Source organism: Macaca nemestrina, chromosome 9 (assembly GCF_043159975.1).
Source record: "Macaca nemestrina isolate mMacNem1 chromosome 9, mMacNem.hap1, whole genome shotgun sequence".
In the NCBI taxonomy this organism is placed as follows: Eukaryota; Metazoa; Chordata; class Mammalia; order Primates; family Cercopithecidae; genus Macaca; species Macaca nemestrina.
The window spans coordinates 11,244,851-11,268,118 of NC_092133.1; the positions used below are offsets into that span (position 1 = coordinate 11,244,851).

At 42.4% G+C, this 23,268-nt stretch overlaps 1 protein-coding gene across 1 annotated transcript; it reads right to left on the reverse strand.

The window, feature by feature from the left end:
- Positions 1-4,383: 4,383 nt before the first annotated feature.
- Positions 4,384-8,628, reverse strand: LOC105471393 (age-related maculopathy susceptibility 2). The gene is given in 3 exon segments (XM_024789578.2): positions 4,384-4,395; positions 4,397-4,728; positions 8,568-8,628. Coding segments are annotated over 3 exon segments (405 nt in total).
- Positions 8,629-23,268: the final 14,640 nt, after the last annotated feature.

Genomic DNA, 23,268 nt, shown 5'->3' on the forward strand with positions numbered 1-23,268 from the left:
GGCCTTTAATAACTGGAGGAGTTTCATTAGGAAAATGGCAGTGACTGCATCTCTCCCTGGAGTGACTGATGTGCCACCCACAAGCTTCTATTTGGTCAGTGCTGGGTCCCGTCGTCCCATCTAGCATGCTCCTCTTCCATCCTCATGCCCCCACTCAGTGCCATTTCCTCTGCCTCCCACCCTCTGTGCTGCTGTTCCTCCCCTCATCACCTCCTCCCCAGGGCAGAGGCCCCATCTTCTTCACCCCTGAACGCCCCAGTGCCAGCACCGTGCTTTGGCAAGTTATTCAGCACTGGGGGAGTAGAGTGTATGTGTGGTGGGGGAGGGGATGCAGAATGGGCAAGAGGGTGATGGAGATTCGGGGGGACCCCCAGCTACTTAAAATCCCTGAGGAAGTGTTGGCTGAACTGGACCCACTCCTTGATGGTTCACAGCCTAGAAGAGGCATTTGTAACCACAGTAACCAGTAAGTGCAAGCCATGGGGCCACGTGGCTGTTCTAGAGAAGGAAGACAGCACCACCCTGAGAGCCATGCTGGTGGCTTCACCAGGAAGGGAGTCAGCAGGGGGAGGACTGGGGGACCAAGCGGTCCCTAAGAAGCAGAATTTGCAATACCCAAGGTTTTAGAAAGAGCAACCTGGCAGGACCACTGCACAGTGAGATCACAGGATCATCTCCCAGCTGTTCGTGCAGCTCACTCCACCTGCCCTGACCCAAGCACGGGTCGTGAAGAAGACAAGCAGCTCTACAGAGGGGCCTCAAGAAATCCTTTGAAACAGAGAAATCAAAGTCTTGCTGGAAGGGTTGTGGGCACCCTGGACCGTCCACATGGGAGGCTGTTGGTGTGTGTGCCTACGTGTGTCCATCGGTGGGCACACAAAGAAGGAAATGGTAAACCCATTGAAACCCGGCCTCGTGGACCCATCACTGACCTTCCCTTAGTCCTAACGTCCCCATATCTGGAGGTAATGCTTTCAACCTGCAAGCATTGCTCTTTCTGTCTTTTAGATTCTTCCCCGCCTGCTGCCATTTATAAAGACATTTTCTTAAAAGAAGCATTTTTCTTTTGATACATCATGAAAACTCATTTCTCACTCACCAAGCCTTGGCACAGTATTCTAGAGAGGATTTTTCCAGAGAAAAGGGGGCAGTTTTGAAGCCAAACAGGCGAGTTCCCCAACATCCTCTCTGCAGCCCTCATTTGCAGCATTGAAGCTTCAGTTTTGAACAGGGCCAAGTCTATTCATGAATAATGAACAATGAAACACCACAGCTGCCAGAGCCTTAATCAGGAAACGAAGCTTCTGAATAGGAATGGAGCAGCCATGTCTGTGCTGCCCCGGAGGAGGATGATTTCCCACTTTGGGCCTCTGTTCTCCCAAATGTACAAAGGACACAGAATGCTCAGGGGCTCATATTGCCTTTCCTAAGTCACAAGATCTAAGATCTAAGGAGCTGTATTAAAAATTTTGGCTCCTCCTATAAGCTTATCCTATCACTCTACTGCTCATTAATTTCCAGGAGCTCTCCATGCCAGTAGAATGAAGTCCAAGTTTCTTACCCTGACTTCCAATGTCCCCCATGCCCCTCACGCCAGGTTGTCCTCTAGATCCAGGGTGATACAATCCATTCCTACTCATCCATTCTCCCGTAGCAACAGAACCCTGGCTGGGGCCATGCCAGCAAGTAAAGGATGACTTCTCAGCTGGTGTTGCCCCCTTTCCTCCGAGTGCCAGGCCCACTCCCATCCCCTCTGGTCACCCCAGCATCAGAAATCATAACCTCCTTTAACAGAAGGTACACCCTGATGACAAACCCACATCAGTTCAGTTAGGTTCGGTTCAGGAAAAATTTCCTGAGCCCCTGCTACAGGGCAGACACTGCTAGACACTGTAAAGCAGTGTCGAACGATCAAGCCCCTGTCCTCAAGAAGTTTAAAGTCTAGAATTTTCTGCAATGATGGAAATAATCTCTATCTGTGCTGTCCAAGAGGGTAGCCACTAACTACATGTGACTGCCGAGCATTTGAAATGCACCAAGTACAAGGATGATCTGAATTTTTATTTAATTTTAATTAATGCCTATCACAGGAGAGAGAGGAGGGTAAGAAAACAAAGGCAGGATGACAGGAGGGAATGCAGTGACAGAGAGGAATCCAGATGTTAGGAGGAGATTGGGCTGCATCTCAAGGGTTGAGAAAGATTTTACCAGCTGCACAGAGCAGAAGATGCATCCAGTTGGTGATGACGCGATGAGTCCACCCAGGTGGGGAAATTCCAAGTTGTGCAGTGTGGCCGCAGGCGGGAAGAGAGTCCTTTGGACAGTCCAGGCAGCTGGAGGGAAGGGGACCAGTCTATGTTGTGAGGGACTCCCTCTGTCCTCCTAAGGATTTTTGGCTTCACATTGATGCTGATGAGACACTCCAGTTGGCTTTTAAGGAGATATGTTTTGGCAGAATCGCCTTGCTGCAGTGTGGATGATAGATTGAAAAAAAAATAGATTTAATAATATGCATTTTTAAATATGGACACATGACTATATTTTAGGTTGAGGAGCACTTTAAATTAAATTGAAGATGCAGTTAATGTAACTCAATCGGGTAAAAAGTAAAGACATTCCATTCGTTTTGTAACAATTAAATTATTTCTGTATGATCTCTTTAATGTAGACCCCTCCTTCAAAAATAGGACAAAGGTGAGGAAGTTCAAAATATTTTTGAGAACTTTTTTTTTTTTTTTTTTTTGAGACAGAGTCTCACTCTGTTGCCCAGGCTGGAGTGCAGTGGTGCGATCTCGGCTCACTGCAACCTCCATCTCCAAGGTTCTAGCGATTCTCCTGCCTCAGCCTCCCAAGTAGCTGGAATTACAGGCACCTGCTACCATGCCTAGCTAATTTCTGTATTTTTAGTAGAGATGGGGTTTCACCACGTTGGCCAGGCTGGTCTCCAACCCCCAACCGCAAGTGATTTGCCCACCTTGGCCTCCCAAAGTGCTGGTATACAGCCGTGAGCCACCATGCCTGGCCTATTTTTGAGAATTTCTGAAGCACTTTAGAATTACAGTACCAGCATTTCTTTTTTTCTTTTTACTTATTTTTTAGATAGGGCAGCCTCTCGAGCCAGAGTAGGCTCAGAGGCTCCAGTACTAGCATTTCTAATATCAAATCAAAACATTCATGTCTATTTGTTAAATAAGGATACTTAAAAGCCAACCCCAGGCCTGCTGCTGCCCAGTTTCCTTTTAAGCCTTTAAATTCTACATATTTGTTAAGATCTATAATTCAGATCTTTTATTAATTTAGGCAAACCCTTCCCCTAAATCAGTTGCATGAGACCAGCAGTCCATCTTTGCATTAATTGGCTCCTTCCAACATATTTGCTTTAGAAAATTAAAAGCATGGCATGTGATCAAATTTTTCACTCTCCATGGCAAAGTATCAGACAGATACAATTCAAACAGAGCCCCAGGCAGCTACCAAAAGGTCTTGAATGACAGCTTGTCAATTTTCTGTCATTCAGGAGCAGCTTGAAAAGCTGAGCGCCCTCACATTTAGAACTTGCTGTCATTTAGGCAAAATGGTTTAACATTGAATCAAGGACATTATGAGCCAGAATTTTAAATCTGCTTATAAAAAAAAAATTAAGAGACAGAAGGGGCTCAACCTTTGAGTTCTTTCATTTGTCTAATTATATAGTACTACAGCAAGCACAAAGCACCACAGTTCTGTAAGCATTAGAAAGCATTTACTAAGCTTATTTGGCAACATGGTCTCTAAGGTGCTTGATGTCCAAGTTTTAAACCAACGTGACCTAGAAGGCCCAGATTCTTTCTCTACAAACTTGCATGGTGGTTTTCTTACTCATACAGCCAAGGCATTTTTTTAATCCAGAAATGAGCAGGAAAAATGAGCGTTGGAAAGTAGTGAGAATATTGAAAGAATGGTACAGCTTTCTAAATGACTCCTATAACAACCCAGACAAGAAGCAGGCTGAGGTTTCCACTTCCTTCAGTAAACCCTAAAGCCAGTTCACCTACTCGAGGGGCCACTCGGATGGCCTTCTATGGGCTTTGGGTTTCTGCTCACCCCATCACTTTCTCAGACCCACTGTGTCTTCTTGTTCCCTTTTTCTGGCTTGTAGCAGGTACATTGGAAATATTTACTGATATTCCCAACTCTCCAGCTATTCAACCAGAGGAGGGTTGAATTGACCCTGGGCCCTGCCTCGGCCTCCCTGTGGCCAGTGGTGCTCAAACCTGAGCGAGCATCAGAAGCACCTGAAGGCTGGTTAAAATGCAAGCTGCAGGGCGCCACTCCAGAATTTCTGATTTAATAGAGCTGGGGTAAGGCCTGATCATCTGCATTTCTTACCAGTGTGAGGTGGTGCTAAGGCTGCTGGTCTGAGTACAGAGGAGGTTCCAGCAAGAGAGAAGAAGGCTGGTAAGTAGAGCTCAGGGTGGATTTTAGCAGCTGGGATCTTGGAGTGTGATAAAGACAGTTTGCTCCTCTGCCTGTCACTGGCTCCTTCTCCACCAACTCCAGTGTCCAGCAGACTCTCGCGGGTGGAAATGAAGGACACAGGAACCACCGAGGAGGACAGACTTGCCATCTCAGGCCCTCCTTTCCCCTCCACCTCAGTTACCGTCGGTCCTGGGTGTAGGTGCAGCACGTAGAGTACAGAGACATGACGTGGTGACAAAGGTGCTATCCCCTTGCCAAGCCAGCTGCCATCTCACTCAGCCAGGAGCACTGTCTTTTCCCGTCACACAAAAATGCCCCCAGGAGTCAGGCGCCCTGATAACTCCACCTTAAATTGTTGGGTGGTCTCAGGGAGGGTCCACCCCTCAGTCCTGCTCTGCCAGAGGAGGCAGCAGAGGTCCCTAGTATCCATTGAAATCATCTGTGAAGCTTTTAAAAAAATGCTGAGACCCAGGGATTTGGAGAAAAAAAAAAACTTGATTGTAGATCATAGTATTGAATCAATGTTGATTTTCCAATTTTGATCGTGTTACTGTGGTATGAGAACATTTTTTTTTTTCAAGAAAAACACTGAAATATTTAGAAGTAAAGGAGGTGCAACTTAAAGCCTGCCACTTAAATGTTTTAAATGTTTCACATGCTTTAAATGTTTCCAGGAACTAGAATGATGTAGCAAGGGTGGTGAGCATTCGGGAAATCTGGGTTAAGGGTAAATGAGAGGTTTTTTTGGGGGGGGTTGTTTTTTGTTTTTTTTACTGTTTTTCAACTTTTCTCTAAACCTAAAATTGTTTCAAAATAAAAAACTTTTTTTTTTTTTTTTTTGAGATGGAGTCTCATTCTGTTGTCCAGGCTGGAGTGCAGTGGTACGACCACAGCTCACTGTGGCCTCAACCTCCCCAGGCTCAGGTGATCCTCCCACCTCAGCCACCCAAATAGCTGGGACTACAGCTACAGATGTGCACCACCACACTCAGCTATTTTTTATATTTTTCATAGAGACCAGTTTTGCCATGTTACCAGGCTGGTATTGAACTCCTGAGCTCAAGCAATCTGCCTGCAAAAGTGCTAGGGTTACAGGCATAAGACACCACGCCCGGGCCCCCCCACCTTTTTTTTTTTCTGAGACAGGGTCTCACTTTGTCACCCAGGCTGGATGGAGTCCAGTGGCATGATCATGGCTCACTGCAGCCTCATAATCCTGGGCTCAGGTGATCCTCCCACCTCAGCCTTCCAAGGAGCTAGGACCACAGGTGTGCAGCACCACACCTGGCTAATTTCCTTTTTTTTTTTTTTTTTTTTTTTTAGAGATGGGGTCTTGCTATGTTGCCCAGGCAGGTCTTGAAGTCCTGGGCTCAAGTGATCCTCCTGCCTCAGCCTCCCAAAGTGTGGGATTACAGGTGTGAACCACTACTCCCAGCCAAACACTTTTTTAAAGGAAAAAAATAAGCCAGGCGCTGTGGCTCACGCCTGTAATCCCACCACTTTGGGAAGTCGAGGTGGGCGGATCACGAGTTCAGGAGATTGAGACCATCATGGCTAACATGGTGAAATCCTGGCTCTACTAAAAATACAAAAATTAGCTGCGCATGGTAGTGCAGGCCTGTAATCCTAGCTACTCGGGAGGCTAAGGCAGGAGAATAGCTTGAACCAGGGAGTCAGAGGTTGCAGTGAGCCGAGATTGCGCCACTGCACTCCATCCAGCCTGGTGACCGAGAAAAACTCTGTCTCAAAAAAATAAAAAATAAAAGGAAAAAAAACTACTCCAGATCAACTGAATTAAAAATTCTAAGAGCACAAATAAGCACATAAGAAGATGCTGAGCATCTTTAGTCATCAGCAAATCAACAAATCAAAACCACACTGAGATACTACTTCATAGGCACTAGGGTAGCCAGAATCAAAAAGTCAGATGATAACAAGTATCGGCAAGGATGTGGAGAAATCAGAATCCTCATGCACTGCTAATGAGAATGTGAAACGGTACAGCTGCTTTGGAAAACAGTCTGGCAGTTCTTCCAACAGAGTCAACGTATGACCCAGCATTTCTATTCCTAGGTAGCTACCCAAGAGAAAGGAAAACATGTGTCCACACAGAAACTGGAACACACATGTTCATAGCAGCACTATTCATAACACCCAAAGGTAGAAACAACCCAAATGTCCATCAACTGATAACAGATAAGCAAATTATGGCATATCCATAAAATGAAATACTATTCAGCCATAAAAAAGAATAAAATACCCACTACAACATGGTGCACCCTGAAAGCATGGTGCTAAATGAAAGAAGCCAGAAACAAAAGACAACATATTATATGATTTCATTCATAAGAAATGTGTATAACAGGAAAATCTACAGAGACAGAAAATAGATTCCTGTTGCTTAGGGCTAGAAGAGTGGGCAGAGGCTGGGCACAGTGGCTCATGCCTGTAATCCCAGCACTTTTGGAGGATGAAGCAGGAGAATTGCTTGAGGCCAGGACTTTGAAACCAGCCTAGGCAACATAATGAAAACCCACCCCTACAAATAATAATAATAATAATAATAATAATAATAATAATAATAAAAGTTGTTTTTTTTTTAGTTTAGTGACTCTGCACACTTGTTTTCCCAGCTACTCAGGGGGCTGAGGTGGGAGGATTGCTTGATCCCAGGATTTTAAGGCTGAAGTAAGCCATGATCCTGCCACTGCACCAGACTGGGTGACAAAGCGAGACTCAGTCTCTTAAAAATTTTTAAAATAGTTGGCCAGGTGCGGTGGCTCACACCTATAATCCCAGCACTTTGGGAGGCCGAGGCGGGCAGATCACTTGAGGTCAGGAGTTCCAGATCAGCCTAGCCAACATGGTGAAACCCTGTCTCTACTGAAAATACAAAAATTCGCAGGGCGTGGTGGTGTGTGCCTGTAATGCCAGCTACACAGGAGGCTGAGGCAGGAGAATCACTTGAACCCCAGGAGGCGGAGGTTGCAGTGAATCAAGACTGAGCCACTGAACTCCAGCCTGGGTGACAGAGCCAGACTCCATCTCAAAAAAAAAAAAAAAAAAAAAGAAAGAAAAAATAAATTTAATAGAAAATAAAAAGAATAGCTAAAGAGTATGGGGTTTCTTTTTGAGATAAGGAAAATGTTTTAAAATTGACTGTGTTGGCTGGACTTGGTGGCTCAGGCCTGTAATCCCAGCACTTTGGGAGGCCAAACCAGGCAGATCACTTGAGGAGTTTGAGACCAGCCTGGCCAGCATGGTGACACTCCATCTCTACCAAAAATACAAAAAGTAGCCGGGCGTCATGGCACACACCTGTAATCCAAGCTACTCGAGAGGCTGAGGCAGGAGAATCGTTTGAACCAGGGAGGCAGAGGTTACAGTGAACCAAAATCATGCCATTGCACTCCAGCCTGGGTGACTCCATCTCAAAAAAAAAAAAAATTTGACTGTGTTGATGGTTGTCCTTATCCATGAATATACTAAAAACCACTGAAATGTATACTTTAAATGGGTAGATTGTATTTTATTTGAATTGTATCACAATAAAGCTATTTTTAAAAACTCAGGGGGAGGGGCAGGGACTGAGCATCCTTAGTGTCTCTAATTTGAAGAACTCCCAGGGACTCCAGTGAGCAGCAGGGCTGAGAACCACACACAGGTCATTTCTGTGTACTGACACTATGTGGATCCACGTTTCAGTCACCCAGTTAGTCTACAGCCAGAGCAATGTCCTTAGAGATGTGAAATTCAGCAGCATCAGGTATTTTATTTGTCTAACTCATAACCCTTATTTAATCAGCCAATCCGTGTCCAGGTGGACCACCACATCGTCTTCCTCAGTCAGGCTTGGAGTTGCCTAGTGCTGGAGCCTGCCTTGCCCGCTGTGCCCAGACAGCACTCGCCACGTAGCAGGCGCTAGTCTCATGTTGCTTGTATTAAACAGATGCTTGCAGCAGAAGGTATAGCAGTGAAGTAATGCATTTTTATCTTAACTTTCATTTACTTTCTTCCCTGAAAATTGATTCCATTCTTGATGTGACTTTCAGCTGTCAGCTGTCTGCACTCCCAGACGGGGTGATGGCCTGGCACCAACGGAGCATTACCCTGATGAATCATGGTTGAGGTACTTTTCCACTGGGCCAGCCGCCACAGCCCCTTCTCCATCCTTCGGAGAGCTCTGTCACCTCGCCTTGTAGACACTTGTGTGTCTCCCACTGGCCTCCACTTCTTGCGGGCAGTTTCTGGATGCCCAGGCCTAATCCAGTGCTGCCACTCAGTTAATTCTGTCTTCCTTTAAAGGGAACAATTACCTCCTTGAGGAATGAGGCCTGAAAGCTAAGTCTCTGCTATTACATCCGCCTTCTTCTCACGAAGACCTGCAGCTTGAAAGGAGGGGAGGGAGAACTAGCCCTAAGCTTCAGGAAGACCAAGCCCAGCCGCTGTGATGATGCCAAGGAAATTCAGGAAATCCTTGCTAATGGCCAAACTTCCCGGGTTTGAGATGCAAAAGGAAATCGGATCCCAGGGTAATGCTTTTACACTAAGCAAGAAATTACAGGATATAAAGCTGTGCAGACCGTTGCTCCTGGTTAAGAAAGTGATTCTGAGACTCCAGCCTGGAAGGAACTGGGCCCCAGTGTTAACTGTGGTTAATTCTGGGTGGAGGGGTGATGGGTGATAATTTCTCCTTTTTCTTTTCTGTACTAACCATTAATATTGCGGAGGGATGGGCAGTTAAAAATCAAAGGAAGAAAACAAAGAAAGCCAAATCCTTTTCCATCTGTGCTGTTCAAGCTACTACCTGGACATACTCTCCTTGAATCTGGGGCTCCTCTCTCAGCTCCACCTAACATGGCCCAGCTCCTTCCTGGGGTCACTCCGTGTTCCTCAAGCACTTCAAACTCATCCTCTCCTCCCTCTGAGCTCAGTGTATGGGCCTCTCTCCTTCCTTTATAAGCTCCATCCGTGACTGCCTTCTGTGGGTCAGCCACATAGCTGAGCGAGGACCACATGCTCCACACCGAAGGATACAAGAAGCTTGTTCCATATCTATGTGGATTTTTTTGATATTTTAAGAGAGCGGATGCTTTCCCATGCTGTTTAATGCCCTGTTACATGTATACATCTCTTTTAAAAGATCCTGCAAGTCCTTTTAGTGTCTGGACACAGCTTATTCCCTCCCTTTCTTTTTTCCCAATCTCACCTGCCCCAGTCCTCCTGGTCGGTGCTTCTGTTTCCTGCACAAGGACACAGTCTTGCAAACATGGTGATCCCTGAAAGCATGTTGGAAATGAAAGAAGCCAGGTACAAAAGACAACATACTATATGATTTCATTCACAAGAAATCTGTATAACAGGAAAATCTACAGAGACAGAAAATAAATCTGTAGTTGTTTAGGGCTGGGAGAGTGGAGTGAGGCCTCTCTAGAGAGATGGCAATGCCCAGGATTCCTTTGAAGACATTGTTTAGATATCACAGCATGGTCGGACAATAGTGAGGACAGTCTGGCACTGGTGTACAGATGAACAAATAGATTCATGCAGTAGAAGAAGCCAAACCAGATTCCAGCCTACCTCCAGTCACCTGATTTAACAAAGTCAAAGTCACAAATCAATAGGGAGAGGATGGTCTTTTCAGTAAATGATACTGTATCAATTGACTCATCATATAGAGAACAAAATGAACTTTGGTCCCATACACGCACAAGTCATAAAAGTTCATTCAAAGAGGATCATAGACCTACATTTGAAAACAAAATCAATTCAGGGTCCAGGAGAAAGGGTCCAGGCGGGAGAATATTTTTATGACCTTGGGCTAAGCAAGAGATTCATAAACAGGACACAAAACCAGCAACCACCAAAAAAAAAAGGAATATGACAATTAAAATGAAGAATTTATGTTTATCAAAGACAAAAAGGGGAACCATCGACTGGGAGAACATAGTTACAATACTTGTATCCAACCAATAATTTCTATTCAGGTTAGAAGACTCAAAAACAAAAAGGCAAGCAATCCACTAAGAACGAATTCTGGGCAGAAGACTTCACAAAAGATCTACAAATGACCAATGACATCAGGTAAACATGGACTAAAACAACAAGGAGACACACCCACAAGATCCGTGACAATTTTGAAAATGAAACCCTGAAGCAGGCAGAATTCTAAGATCGCGTCCCAGATTCCCACTCTTGGTGTCCGTGCCCCGCACAGTCCACTTGAGTAGGGGCAAGACCTGTGGATATGATGGATGTCTCTTCTGTGGTCAGGTTACATCATGTGCCAAAGATGGAGGGATTTTGTGATTAAGTCTCTAATCAGTTTACCTTCAAGTTCATCAAAGGCAAGAGTAGCCTAGGTTGGCCTGGCCTACTCAGGTGAGCCCTTTAAAAGAGAGCTCAAGCTTGCCCTGAGCTTGGAGAGATTTTCCTGCTAGCCTTGAAGAAACAAGCAGCTGTGAGTTCTGCAGCTTCACAGAAGTGAATTTGGCCAACAATCGTGTGAGCTCCATTAGAAATACACCCTAAGTTCCCTCAACCTCTCCCACCCCCCACAGCACCTATTTACTGGTTATCTGCACGTGATAGCAGGGCAGGAACTAGACTCTCAGCCCCCTGAGGACAGACCTTGTCTGTCAGTGCGTTTCACTGTCTGTCCCAGCACGTTGCACAAAGTCTGGCATATATCAAGAACATGGCACATTTTTATTGAGACGGACTCCTTAAAGCTGGAATCTAAAACCAATGGCCCCTAAATTCAGCAAAAAAGGTTAATGTGACACCTCTGCTTTTATTACCCATTTCCACAGATGGAAGGATTGGTTGTCTGTGGCTATCTCAAGTGAAATGCGGAATTAGTGAATAAAATTTTCATCTGAATTTAAAGAAAATCTTAATAAGATTTTCTTATTGCAATTTGGTTGGTACCACTATGGAGTAGATTACACTATTCAAATAATCACTGGCCTCCCTATAGAAGAATTATATTAGGTTAAACCAAATACAATTGAGATATTCAATCACCTTTGACTTCATAAAATGCCAATCTCATATGGTTCAACCTAATTCTTCCCTGCCCCTTTGATGTCCAACTTGATCATGCTATTTTCTCTGGCCAATAAAATGTGATCTTTAGTGGCACGTGTTACTTCTTAACAAAGTCTTAGTGATTGCATGTTGGCCAGCATGCCTTTTCTCTCTGCCATGACCACCAGAAATTTTCCAGATAGAGGCTTTTCAACTTGCTTGGGTCTCAGAGTGAAATGACAAAGAGCAGAGCCATAGCCAATCCACCTGGACATCAGCACAACTGAGCAATAAACATGTGTGGATATAAGCCTCTGAGATTTTCATTACTGTGGCATAACCCAGCATATTCTATCAATACATTCTCTTTTACTTTGCCTTGCAATAGAGGTACATTGTTTGTGTCTGCCTCACTTATATCCCAGAGTCCAGCAAAATCTCTTGTCCATAAGAAGCCCTTGAAAAATATTGATTGAATTTAATTAAGCACAGTGCTTTTTTTCTTCTGGGAAAAGAACTGGCTGAACACAACCAAAGACATTTTGTGGCATTTATTAATGCCTGTTCTACTTTTAAGCCTAAGGACAAGAACCACCCGTGAGCCAAGCTGTATTATGTCAGCAAAACTCCCAGAACAATTAAGCCTCCTTTAAAACTGGCATGGAGCTGTTTCCAGAATCAGCATGAAATCCAGTACTCAGCATGCCTGTGCTAGCTCCTCCTCTGCGGGCCCTCCTGTCACTCTGAGCAAGGCAGTAGGAAGTGGGAGGTGGAAGTTAGGACCAGATCATGTTAGGCCTTCATAGACCAGGAGACATAAAGCAATAATAACCTATCAGTGAAAACTGTCACAGGTTTTCACGCAGGGGAATGACCACCTGAAATTTTAAATGTTGTGATGGCTTACTGGCTAGAGAATAGATTAGAGAGAGACAGGAGTAGAAACAGGGATGGAATAGAAATTTTCTCAGAAATCATAAATTACCAATCTGACAAAAGAAAAAATCTTAAGTAAACCAGCATCTATGGTGAAAAAGAAATATTTGTAAAAACAAACAAACAAAAATCACTTCTGGAAAAATTCTTCAGGCTAAATGGTTTCATGGTTGAATTCTCTGAAACTTCACATAAACAGATTTTACATTCTTTCAACTGATATTGACCAGGGGGAAAAATGAAAAACTTCCCAATTCATTTTGTAAAGCAAGCACATCCCAATACTAAAATTTATCAAAAATTGGGAAGAAGAAGCTAAAAGGATCATTTATTGCAGATGATATCATTGTATTACTGAAAACACAAGAGAATCAACTAAAAAAACACTAATAATTCAATACGGTGACTAGTATAAAAAATTAATTTATACAAGCATTAGTTTCCCTATAGACCAGCAATAAACAGATAAAAAGTAATAGGAAAAAATTTTATAGAACCAAAAATATAGCTAGAAAAATTAAATGAAAATATAAATAAATATTAACATTTAAAAAAAATAAATGTAACTACCTAGGAATTTACTTAACAAGACAAATACAGGAGTTACATGAATACAATGACTGAAGGATTTAAATAAAGACTTGGCTAAATGGAATGACATACCATAATATTCCTAGATGGGAAAAACATTATGTAACTGGAATTTTCCAACTCCTTCATCTGTAGATACAGAAATCTCACCAGCTCACAGGCCCCTCCTACATGACAGCAGGACCTTGGCGCTACCTTATAGTTTCCGGGGTTATTTCTGACAGTCCCCAGAGTATTCCACATCACACAAGCACAGGAATCCTCTGCCCTTCCTTTGCAGTGGTTCAAGTCAGCTGTTGGCAAACCCTCTAGGGGCAAGCTCACCATGCCCCCAGTGCCAGTGGTTCATGGGAGAGGGTACGGCCTCCTCCCCAGGGTACTGCTGGACTCCCTCCTCCCATGTCCCCAATTCAGAAAACACTTGAAGTGGTGGTGTGCTGGCAAATATTTAACAACCAGTTCTCTAGAAAAAAAAAAAGAAATAGTTTATTATAAATTTTACTGATATAAGGGAGATGTAGCATATGATTCACAAATAATAATAAATAGTCTCTAAAGCCAGTGTGTGCCATGATTTTCTACAGCCTGCCATAGAAAAATGGTTTTTACATTTTTGAATGATTGAAAAAAAATCAAAAGAATAGTATTGCATGACACATGAAAATTATATGAAATTTAAATTTCAGTATCCACAAATAAAGTTAGTACAAAAACCCAGGCTCACTCATGCATTTAGGTATTTTCTATGCTTTTGCTCTGTAAGAGCAGAATTAGTCATTGTGACAGACACTGTGTGGCCTATAAAGCCTAAAACACTATCTGGCCCTTTACATAAAAATTTGCCAGCCCCTCCTCTAGACAATGAGGAAAACAATCAATCAAGTCCTAATTTGTAGCATTTGCCAATTTCCATGGTGTAAATACTCCCACTGTGCCAGTGTCAAGCTTGCCATCACTGAATGTGGAATTAGGAAGCATGCACAGTAGCATATCATTACATAGTATTTCCACCATACAGACAACAACGGATGTAAATAAGCATAGATTGTAGTAAGGTGTAGTAAAATGACTAACGAATTATGAATTTTGAATATTCATTACCTTTGTTCCTCACATAACTCATTTAATTGTATAAGTTTAATTTTTAATAATGGTTCTGTTTAACCACCAGCTTGGAAAATTCTTGAAAATTTAGCATTTGGGTCTCAGGAGCCAGCCCCTGCACACCACTGATTTGGAGTGACCAATGGCATGTCAGGGGTGGCAGCCCTTCTGGCTCTTGTCTGTACCAGGTGCCACAGAAATGGGGACAGTGCTCTTCTCTGTGCCCCATTCTGCCACCGTTGTCCTGAAGAACAGCACTTCTTGTCTTTCCTATCTTCAAAATGCAGATTTTATTCACAGCCTTCTCTATCTTCAGAGCACAAATCCAGCCTTCCTCTCCTTCCATGTACACAGGTTCCTCAAGGCAAATCTTCCTCTAAAGACAAACAGTGGAGATCCCTAGGTGGGAGAATCCTCTGTCCACAGAGTCACCAAACCCATCTTGTGCCATGGTCTGACTGTTGGTGTCCTCCCAAAATGCATATGGAACCTGATGCCCAATGTGATAGCGTTTGGGAAGAGGGGCACCTTTTGGGGAGTTATTGCCATGAGGGCTCTACCTTCATGAATGTGATTACTGCCCTTATAAAAGAGGCTCAAGCGAGCTCCTTCACCCCTTCTGCCATGTGAGGACACAGCAACAATGAGCCATCTATGAAGCACAGAGCAGCCCTCGCCAGACACCGAGTCTGCTGACACCTTGATCTTGGACTTCCCAGCCTCCAGAAATGTGAGCAATAGATTTCTGTTGTTTATACATCACCCAGTCTGATATTTTTGTACAGCACCCCAAATGGACTAAGACAGCTAGACTCTGAGTTTCATCTCAGGTTTACAGGAACAAGCATCCTGACAATATTATAAACTTAATGTAATTCCAAGTTTTTAAAAGTAGAATTTTTTGGAACTTCAAAATAAGCAGTTGGATGTTCAAGAATACTGAGAATAGAAAAACATTTCTATCAGATATTAAAATATAATTACTAACATATAATACTATAGAGAAATATTCATATTAATGATATAAAAAGTTGTGAAATGGACTTCAATGTAAGTAATTAGTGCCTAAGTAATATTCCAAATCAATGAGAGAAATAGATTTTAAAAACAAATAGCATAGAGAAAACTGGCTGAATTTCAGGGATGAGGTAGAAAAGTATATTAGATCTTTATGTTATTTGCCAAAATCATTCCAAGTGTATTTAACTTTTAGAAGTAAAAAAGGTATTGGAAAGTATTATATGTATAAAATCTTTGTGTGGCAAATTACTTTCTAAGTGTGATAACAAAGGCAAAATCCAAAAAGAAACTTAAAATAACCATAAATAAGAGACAAATGATGAACAAGAATCATATTTCAGTACAGGACAAAGGTAAGTAAATACAGAAAAAAGATTAATGTTTATACACAAAGGATTCTTAGATATCAATAAGAAAACTTCAACAGCAATGAAAAACTTGAGATAAAAACAGGCAATTCACAAAAAGCATAAATAGAAATGTTCAGTTAACATTTAAAAAAACCTTACAGTTTTCAAAGAAATACAAATAAAAATCACAAGATACCATTTTTCTTTAATCAGATTGCCAAAAATTAAAAGTATGGACAAAACCCAGTACTGTCAAGGATGTGCGGAAATGGGCACTCTTTTTTTTTTTTTTTTTTTTGAGACAGAGTTTTGCTCTTGTTGCCCGGGCTGGAGTGCAATGGTGCCATCTTGGCTCACTGCAACCTCCGCCTCCTGGGTTCAAGCGATTCTCCTGCCTCAGCCTCCCAAGTAGCTGGGATTACAGTCATGCGCCACCACGCCCGGCTAAATTTGTATTTTTAGTAGAGACAGGGTTTCTCCATGTTGGTCAGGCTGGTCTCAAACTCCTGACCTCAGGTGATCTCCCCACCTCAACCTCCCAGTGTTGGGATTACAGGCATAAGCCACCCCACCTGGCCTGCACTCTCATGCACTATTGATGGGAGTGTAAATTAGTATATCCTTCCTAGGTCTTTTGACAGTACCATGACAGGAAGTGCATATACCTTTGAGAGCAACAAACCCATGCCTGGGAGTGTATCACTAGTGGAGAAAAGACATGGCCTGCAGTATTGTTAAAATAGTGAAGAAGTAGAAACAATCAAAATGTCCAATAAAGGAATGGTTATTTTTCTGTATAAATACACAAAGGAAGACCAAAGTTAAACCTTTATAAATAGTGGTGTCCATATATATTTATTGATAAGTGGGGGTGTCTGTAACATACTGCTACATGGAAAACAGGCCACAAAACAACATGTAGAGCATGGTCCCAAATACGTCCACTTGCCAATGTCTATGTGTAAATAAGCACAAAGAGCCATCCAGAATAAAGTCGAGTCATGAGAAGTCTGGTGATTTTTGCTTGTATTGTTTTGTGTGGCATGTGTGTGATATTTGGCTTGTTTACAGAGGCTACAGATTTTTATACACACACACACACACACACACAAATAAAGCTATGTACATACACATTTAGTAAAAGACTTGGAAGTATAATCACTGAAATGTCAACACAGGTCATTTCTTGATGAAATTACAAATTATTTTTATTTCTTTTCTTTTTGCTTACATGAATGTTCTACAATAGGGTGTTCACTGTAAAATCAGAAAAAAAATTAAGGCTATTCTTTTTTTAAACAAAACAAAGATTCTTGTCTTGAGGAAGGCTTAGGCTCACAAAAGAAAAAAACAAGTAAAGACTCCAGTGCAGTAACAGCGATGGTGGCTCTGTGTCCACAACAGCACAGAGACCAAAGAAAAGAATGGTCAGTACCAGCAGTGGGAGCCAGGGAGGCTCCGTGTCACATGACAAAATGAGTCATGGAAGGTAATGAGGAGCTCACGAAATGGACAGACAGGGAAGCTATGGGTGTTTGAGCGGGAGGGAAATCATTTCCATGGAATTACACTCGAAGGGTTGTCCTCACTTCTAAGGGTGAATATGGAAGACCACCTAAAAAGTTTTCTACAAAACCTGTGAAGGACATTGGTCCCCACGTTCCTTAGCATCACCTGTAGCAGAATCCACATCACAAAAGATTCCAAACATTTAATACGTGGAAGGTTCTCTAGCTCTAAAAGGGGATATGGTTAGTTGCATCAAACAACAAAGGTTATTCTAGAACTCAACGTTTTCCTTTTCCGTTGCCAGAAAGCTCAGCGTTTAGTTGTTTATATGTGATTACCACCTTTCTTTGATTACTGATGAAATTCTGTCTATATGGAAGACCATCAAATAAAGAAATTTTTTTATTCCAACCTGTGTTTCATGTTTAATTGGTCAGAGTCGGTTCACGCACACAGGCTTTCTCAGTGGGTTCTTTATCTGAACCATAGAACACAGGCAGTGATTTAGGTAACTGTTTTCTCGGTTCTAAGGATATTATGTAACGAAGGCCATCCTAGATGCATAGGAGAGAAGTTAATTCCTTACATGTAATGGATAATGGATAGCTTAGGGCAGAGGATCTCAAACGTTTTTTTTTTTTCATTTTTGTTTCATTTTTTTTTTGAGTGAGGGTCTCACTCTGTTGCCCAGGCTGGAGTGCAGTGACACATCAGGGCTCACTGCAGCCTTCATCTCCCAGGCTCAAGTGATCCTCTCACCTCAGCACCCACTGCGAGTAGCTGGGACTGCAGACGTGCACCACCATGCCTAATTCTTTTTGAATTTTAGTAGAGACGATGTCTCACTATGTTACCTAGGCTCATCTTGAACTCCTGAACTCAAGCAATCCTCTCGCCTCGGCTTCCCAAAGTGCTGGGATTATAGGTGTGAGCCACCATACCCAGCCGATGTCAAACTTTAATGGGTGCCAGAATCACCTGTAGGCCTTGTTAAAACAGATTGCCTGTCCTAATCCCAGAAAATCTGATTCAGTAGGACTGGGATGGGAGCAATAATTTGCATTTCTAGCAAGTTCTCAGTAATGTTGACATCGTTGATCTCAGGGACCACACTTTGAGAACCACTGCCTTAGGGGGTTAGGATTTAATTTCTCTCACAGCAGACTTAAGAGGAGCCCACGATGTGATTGTTAGCGCCTGAAATTAAACGTAAAACCAAACATGCATAAGTATGAAAGGGGCCCAGGATGAGCTGCTGAAACCACTGCACTGGTGTAGTACTTATACAGTGGCCATTACTACTAGAATCCATTTGCATTTTGCTTATTTACTTCCTCTTTGGGCCAATCTAATCAACAAAGAGCTGGATTTGGACTGTTTTCATTTTCTAATCTCTTCCAAATGTTGAAATCTTTGGCTTTTAGAAGGCACTACAGTGAAAAGAGAAAAGCTATTTAGTCAGCCCAAAGTTTAAGAGCAAAAGTTTAAAGTGAATTCCATTCCAATGAACTGAACTGAACATTGGCATGGGAAAGGAGAAAGGAATCAGGTGTTTTGGGGTCACCATGGCTTGTGTGATGGGAAAGATGAGAAAGCAATTCCAACACCTCAAGGAGAAAGTGGCATTTTGGTGAGAATTGAAGGATGGGTGGAATTAACAGGCAACATTATTAGGAAAGTGGCATTCCAGGCAGAAGAAACAGCACAAATAATAGCAGGAAGGTGGGAAACTGGGAGATGGAAAGGTTCGGTTGAACTGGAGTGCAGGATATACACAGAAGCACTGTGTGAGAAGGTGGACATGGAAGGGCCACGAACATAGGCTAAGAAGTTCAAATGCTATTCACTAGGACAGTGTTTCTCAAATGGGGAACCTAGACATGTTCTCCAGGAACCACGTTCTTTACAAGAAATTATACTTTTTACATTGAATTTTGATAATTTTTTAAAGACTCCTAAATTTAATTTGGATGGCCTCCTCTTACCTGAGTACTACCACTTTAATCTGGTGGCATGTTTGTGATCACATTGCTGCCAGGTACAAATCAGAAGATATCACAACTTGTCATATAAGAAATCTTCACAGCAGTTGTATATTTTGAGTTGAAGAACAAAGTGGGATCTGTATTAATGTGTTTCTCCTTAAATAAGTTCTGTATATTGTGCTCAACTCTGCGCAAATACATTTAAAAACTCAGATAAAATGTATAATTTTCTATGGATATAATTGATCAAAACTGACCCCAGAAAAGATAGAAAGCCTATCAATTTTCACAGAGGAAATGAGGAAGTTGTCAGCAGCACACCCTCAAAAGAAAACCAGATTGAGAGGGTTTCTGAGGGGAAGTTCACTAACTCTTTAAGGAGTATAGAATACCAACTCTTTTTTTTTTCGAGATGGAGTTTCACTCTTGTCACTCAGGCTGGAGTGCAGTGGTACCATCTCAACTCATTGCAACCTCCGCCTCACCAGTTCAAGCGATTCTCCTGCCTCAGCCCCGCAAGTAGCTGGGATTACAGGCACCTGCCACCATGCCCAGCTAATTTTTTGTATTTTTAGTAGAGAAAGGGTTTCGTCATGTTGAGCAGGCTGGTCTCGAACTCCTGACCTCAGGTGATCCACCCACCTCGGCCTCCCAAAATGCTGGGATTAGAGGCATGAGCCACTGGGCCCAGCCTAGAATACCAGTTCTTTTGAAGCTGTTCTGTAACAGCTTAAAATTAAAAAAAAACAAAAACAAAAACAAAACCCTTTCAAGCATTTTCTATGAAGCTAGTAAAACACCACAAAACCTACAAAGACTAGAGCTACACAAAAGAAAAATGCAGACTAATATGATTTATATTCATGCAAAAATTCCTAATAGCAAACAAAATCTAGCAGATTTTTAAAATAATCTATCTTGACCAAATGGGATTTATTCCAGAAATGTAATGATGGTTAAATATTGGGAACTGGATTAATAGCTTTCACCAAATTAAAGAGGGATAAAAATATTATTTCCAGACAAATTGAAGATATTTAACAAAATTCAATCACCATTCTTCACTTAAGAAAAAAATCTCAATAAAATATGAATAGTTGGATACTTCTTTAACCTGATAAAATATTTCTCAGCCCACAAGCCAGCAGCATGGGGAACCACTAGAGCAAGCTTGTCCAACCCACAGCCCATGGGCCGCATGTGACCCAGGACGGCTTTGAATGCGGCCCAACACAAATTCATAAACTTTCTTAAAACATTATGAGATTTTTTTGTGATTTTTTTTTTTAGTTCATCAGCTATCATTAATGTTAGTGTATTTCATGTATGACTCAAGACAATTCTTCTTCTTCCACTGTGGCCCAGGGAAGCCAAAAGATTGGACACTCCTGCACTAGATGCTTTTCCACTGAAGTCAGGAGTGTGACAAAAATGACCAGTTTTCAGTTATTGAACACTGTCATTCTTGCACACAGAACTCAGTGGGTTTTCAGTGCTGCTCGGAATATCCTAAATGTCCCTAGTCCATTCTTTCTCCACAATCCTAGACATCTATTCTCTCATGCCTTTCACACCTTTCCCCACCTTACTTGCAGTTGAGAATTCTGTTTCCTAGTTTATTGAGACTACGGCAGAGACTTTCAGAGACTTACCCCTCCACGTCTACCCACTTAACCAGTGGCTGCACCACATACTGTGCCTTCCTACCACAGATAAACACCTGTGCATTTGGAGAAGTCTTCAACTTGTGCCCTAGCTTCCATCTCATCTCACCTCAAGGACTTGTCCCAACAATTCTGTACTCTTATACATCATCAATCTTTCTTTTCCTACTGGGTCATTTCATCAACAAATAAGCCACCAATTATTTATTTATTTATTTATTTATTGAGACGGTGACTCACTCTATTACCCAGGCTAGAGTGCAGTGGCACGATCACAGCTCACTGTGGCCTCAACCTCCCCAGGCTCAGGTGATCCTCCCACTTCAGCCTCCCAAGTAGCTGGGACTGCAGATGTACACCACCACACCCTGCTAATTTTTGTATTTTTTGTAGAAATGGGGTTTTGCTATGTTGCCCAGGCTGGTTTTGAACTCCTGGATTCAAGCTATTCTTCCACCTAGACCTCCAAAAGTGCTGGGATTAAGGGCGTGAGCCACTGTGTCTGGCCAAGCCACTATCTTAAGAAGAAAAGACTACTTTTGCTACTAGCAACCATCACCTTTCTCCAGTCCTCTTGCAGTAAAACTCCTCAAAAAGAGTTCTACTTGTCCCCACCACTCCATCAGAACAGGCCCTGGCAAGATCACCAATGACATCTGACTGTCCACGTTGCCAAACATAATGGGTTCTCAGGCTGCCTCTTAAACTTGATCTATGAGCAGCATTTGACACATCTGATCACCTCTTCCTCCTTGCTTCATTTTCACTTGGCTTCTAAGACACTACATACTCTTGATATCCTATTGACGTGGTGGTCACACCACCTCATTCATCATGGCTACTTCCTCCTCCTCTTCCAAAGCCCTTAATATTGGAGCGCCCCAGGGCTCATTCCATGGTTCTCTTTTCTTCTTTCATCTTCATTCTCTCTAAAGGTGATCTCATCCAGTTTCAAAGCTTTCAATAGCACCTAATACTTTGAAGACGCCCACATTTTTATTTCCAATAATGATTTCTCTCAATTCCAAATCTGCATATCCAAATGCCTGCCTGCCATTTCTACTTGGATGTCTGACATGTCAACCCTAACATTCAATACTGCGACCAATACTGCAATCATCTTTTCCATCAAACCTGCTCTACCTGCAATCTTTGCTACCTCAGTTCATGGCATCTAGTTGTTGGGGCCAAAAACCTTGTCATTACCCTTAATTCTTCCCTTCCTTTCACTTGCCATATCTGATCCAGATAAGGTACCAAAGACAGGCAAAAAAAACCCCAAACAGACAAAAAAAGGCCGGGCGCAGTGGCTTACACCTGTAATCCCAGCACTTTAGGAGGCCGAGGCGGGCGGATCATGAGGTCAGGAGATAGAGACCATCCTGGCTAACATGGTGAAACCCCGTCTCTACTAAAAATACAAAAAAAATTAGCTGGGTGTGGTGGCGGGTGCCTGTTGCCCCAGCTGCTCAGGAGGCTGAGGCAGGAGAATGGCGTGAACCTGGGAGGTGGAGCTTGCAGTGAGCCAAGATCGCGCCACTGCACTCCAGCCTGGGCGACAGAGCGAGACTCTGTCTCAAAAATAAATAAATAAATAAAAATAAAAAGGCTGTTGTAAATTCCTGACAATGGAAAATTCCCTACATCTCCTCCTTTCCTCCCCGCTAAAGAAAACGTGCATGAGAGATACACATACTACAGTTTGGGAGGGAAAGAGGCAATGGAGCCTTAAGAGAACAATTTAAACTTTCTCCATCACTTTGGACCCCTGATTCAACATTTAGAAATTTATAGTCACATGGTTTTTACTTAGAAGTACTTCTTTCTCTTATGGGACCCCCCAAAAGGCCCTCTCCATCACAACACTTATCTTACCCACACCATCATCACCCATGGGCCATCTCAGTCTCTGACATGTAGTTTTCCATGCTAGATTTTATCACATATTACTTTATATTTTGGCAGATTCCTTGCGGACATCTTTGTCGTCTTCTTAGGCCTCCTGTGTGCTGCATGTTGTCCACTGAAGACACCGATTGACCCAACTCCAACAGGTCAAAGCTTCTCCACATGGTAAAAACCTGTTAGCCTACACCAAGTGATGATCTTTATAACCAGGCCCTATAGCTATTTCTAAAGCAAGAATCCAGCATCTTAAAGCTATTTTAATCTGTTACTTACTATTTATTCTGGCAACCTTATTTATCGAATGTCAGGGCTTGAAATTTCCGGGAAGTTGTAGTTTGATACTTACCTATTGATTCTCAAATGTTAAATTTAAAGGTATGTATAAATAATCTGTCATTTGAAATAGTATAGTTCTAGAAATGTTGAAAACAGATTGAATTCAACTCATTTAGTAATCTGGAAGTAAGACTTCTACTGAGGCAGTAGAAGTAGTATATTAAGAGCCCAAACTTTGGTATCAGAAAGATACATTTCAAGTCTAATGTGACTCTGGACAAGTGGCTAAGTCGGTTTCCAAGCCTGTAGAATAGGAGAAGGATGTGACTATAAAAAGGAAAACAAAGGGGCCTTTGTGATGATGGAACTGTGCTGCATCTTGGCTGTATCAGTGTCAGTATCCTGGCTATAATACTGTATTAGTTTTTCAAGACATTG